This window comes from Geospiza fortis, unplaced genomic scaffold (genome assembly GCF_000277835.1).
Source record: "Geospiza fortis unplaced genomic scaffold, GeoFor_1.0 scaffold3727, whole genome shotgun sequence".
Taxonomy (NCBI): domain Eukaryota; kingdom Metazoa; phylum Chordata; class Aves; order Passeriformes; family Thraupidae; genus Geospiza; species Geospiza fortis.
Genome location: NW_005055397.1, coordinates 8,214 through 9,720, shown reverse-complemented (window position 1 = coordinate 9,720; position 1,507 = coordinate 8,214). Strand labels below are relative to the sequence as shown.

General features: G+C 48.3%; 1 protein-coding gene across 1 annotated transcript in view; it reads right to left on the bottom strand.

Annotated features, from left to right (window-relative positions):
- Positions 1-1,113: 1,113 nt before the first annotated feature.
- LOC102038438 (protocadherin alpha-2-like) overlaps positions 1,114-1,507 on the bottom strand; it is an 8,607-nt gene continuing 8,213 nt past the window's right edge. Inside the window, exon 4 of the mRNA XM_014311646.2 lies at positions 1,114-1,507. Within this exon, the coding sequence (XP_014167121.1) occupies positions 1,130-1,507 (378 nt within the window). The 3' untranslated portion in view covers positions 1,114-1,129.

The following is a 1,507-nucleotide window of genomic DNA, read 5'->3' as shown; positions in this document are numbered from 1 at the left end:
GTCCTCTACCAATATGTCTTGCTCAGTCTAGCACTACAGCTGCACATTTTGACATCTACTTTGGTTCGTGTTCTTCTGCAATTAAGTACCTTACCTTAGAAAGTGAATTTCAATCATACTTAGAAGGGGGAGATGTGAAATACATCTGTCTTTTTCATGTCCATAGTAATTCTGTAGTACTTCACAAATTAATATATGCCATGCACGGTGAAATTAATATATGCCATGCGGGCGTACTTCACAAATTAATATATGCCATGCATGGTGAAGAGGCAAGAACTTTAAATATAGATTTTTGTTTCAAAGGTGAAACAAAGAGGAGGACAGACTTCTGAGTAAGAAAAGACTGGAAACCAGCAATGCACAGCAGTAAAAAGCAGGAAATTCATTAGAACTGCCCCACCTGTGAGACAGGGAAATGTGGGCAACTGAAGATACTCCATCCAAAATTAAAGAGGCACTCAGAGTTGTGATAAACTCCACAGGTGGAAGAAAATGAGACCTGATAACACCAGCAAGAGAAGGTAAACACTGCAGTCAGGCAGAAATCTTTATCAAGATTTGTTCTATTTAAAAACTCATGAGGGGATCTCAGAAAATCATGAACAGGGATGTATCAAAGATTACAGGAGATATCACCCTATGGAGCAGAGTCAAATAGAGGTCTGCAGGAAAGAACTGTAGAAGAAGTTGATGACTCTGAAGACCTTGGTAGGAAAACGGCAAACTATATTCGATGCAGGAGATGACAAAACTGGGTAGACAAGAAAAAGATGTGGCTTCAAGACAGATTAAGACTGATTCTGAAACAGCTACTGAAGGTTCTAAAATTACAAAATAGAGAAGAAAGTGACATACAGATGAACTCTATTCTCCGTGCCATCAAAATACAAGACTCATGAGACGCTGCAAGACAAAAGAAGTATTTCATTCAACTTGGCACTGAGGGCAGCAAGATGTAAGTATTTTGCCGAGCTCTCCTCCTTAACAAGATTTAACGAAGAGAGAATATCACAGTGGCATAAAAAACCTGCTAAGATATAATACATCACTGGCACCGAAGAGGAGGGAAAATACAACCACCACCCAGAGGGTAAATGACCATGACACATGAACCGCCCCCGCGGCGCTAGGGCGGAGCCCGGATGCAGGCTGCAACTGCCCGGGGGCGGGTGAGAGGGGACAGAGCGAGTAAGTGCGGAACACTGACCGTGTCGAGGAGAGCGGAGGGCTCCGGCTGCGTGTCCTTGGGCGCGGGGCCGGGCGGCGGCGGAGGGAAGTTGGGGCTGAAAACCATGAGGTCGCTCTTGGCAGCGCCGTCGGCCACGCACAGGCTCCGGCTGTGGCGCTGCGAGTAGGACCAGCTGCCCACTTCGCTGGCGCACACGGGCGTGGGGGGCGCGGGCCCCGAGAACACGGCCGCCCGCGGCGCCCAGCGCGACGCCCCGTACAGCACCACGGCCAGCAGGAAGAGGCTGGACACGGCGCAGATGGCCACCACCAGCCA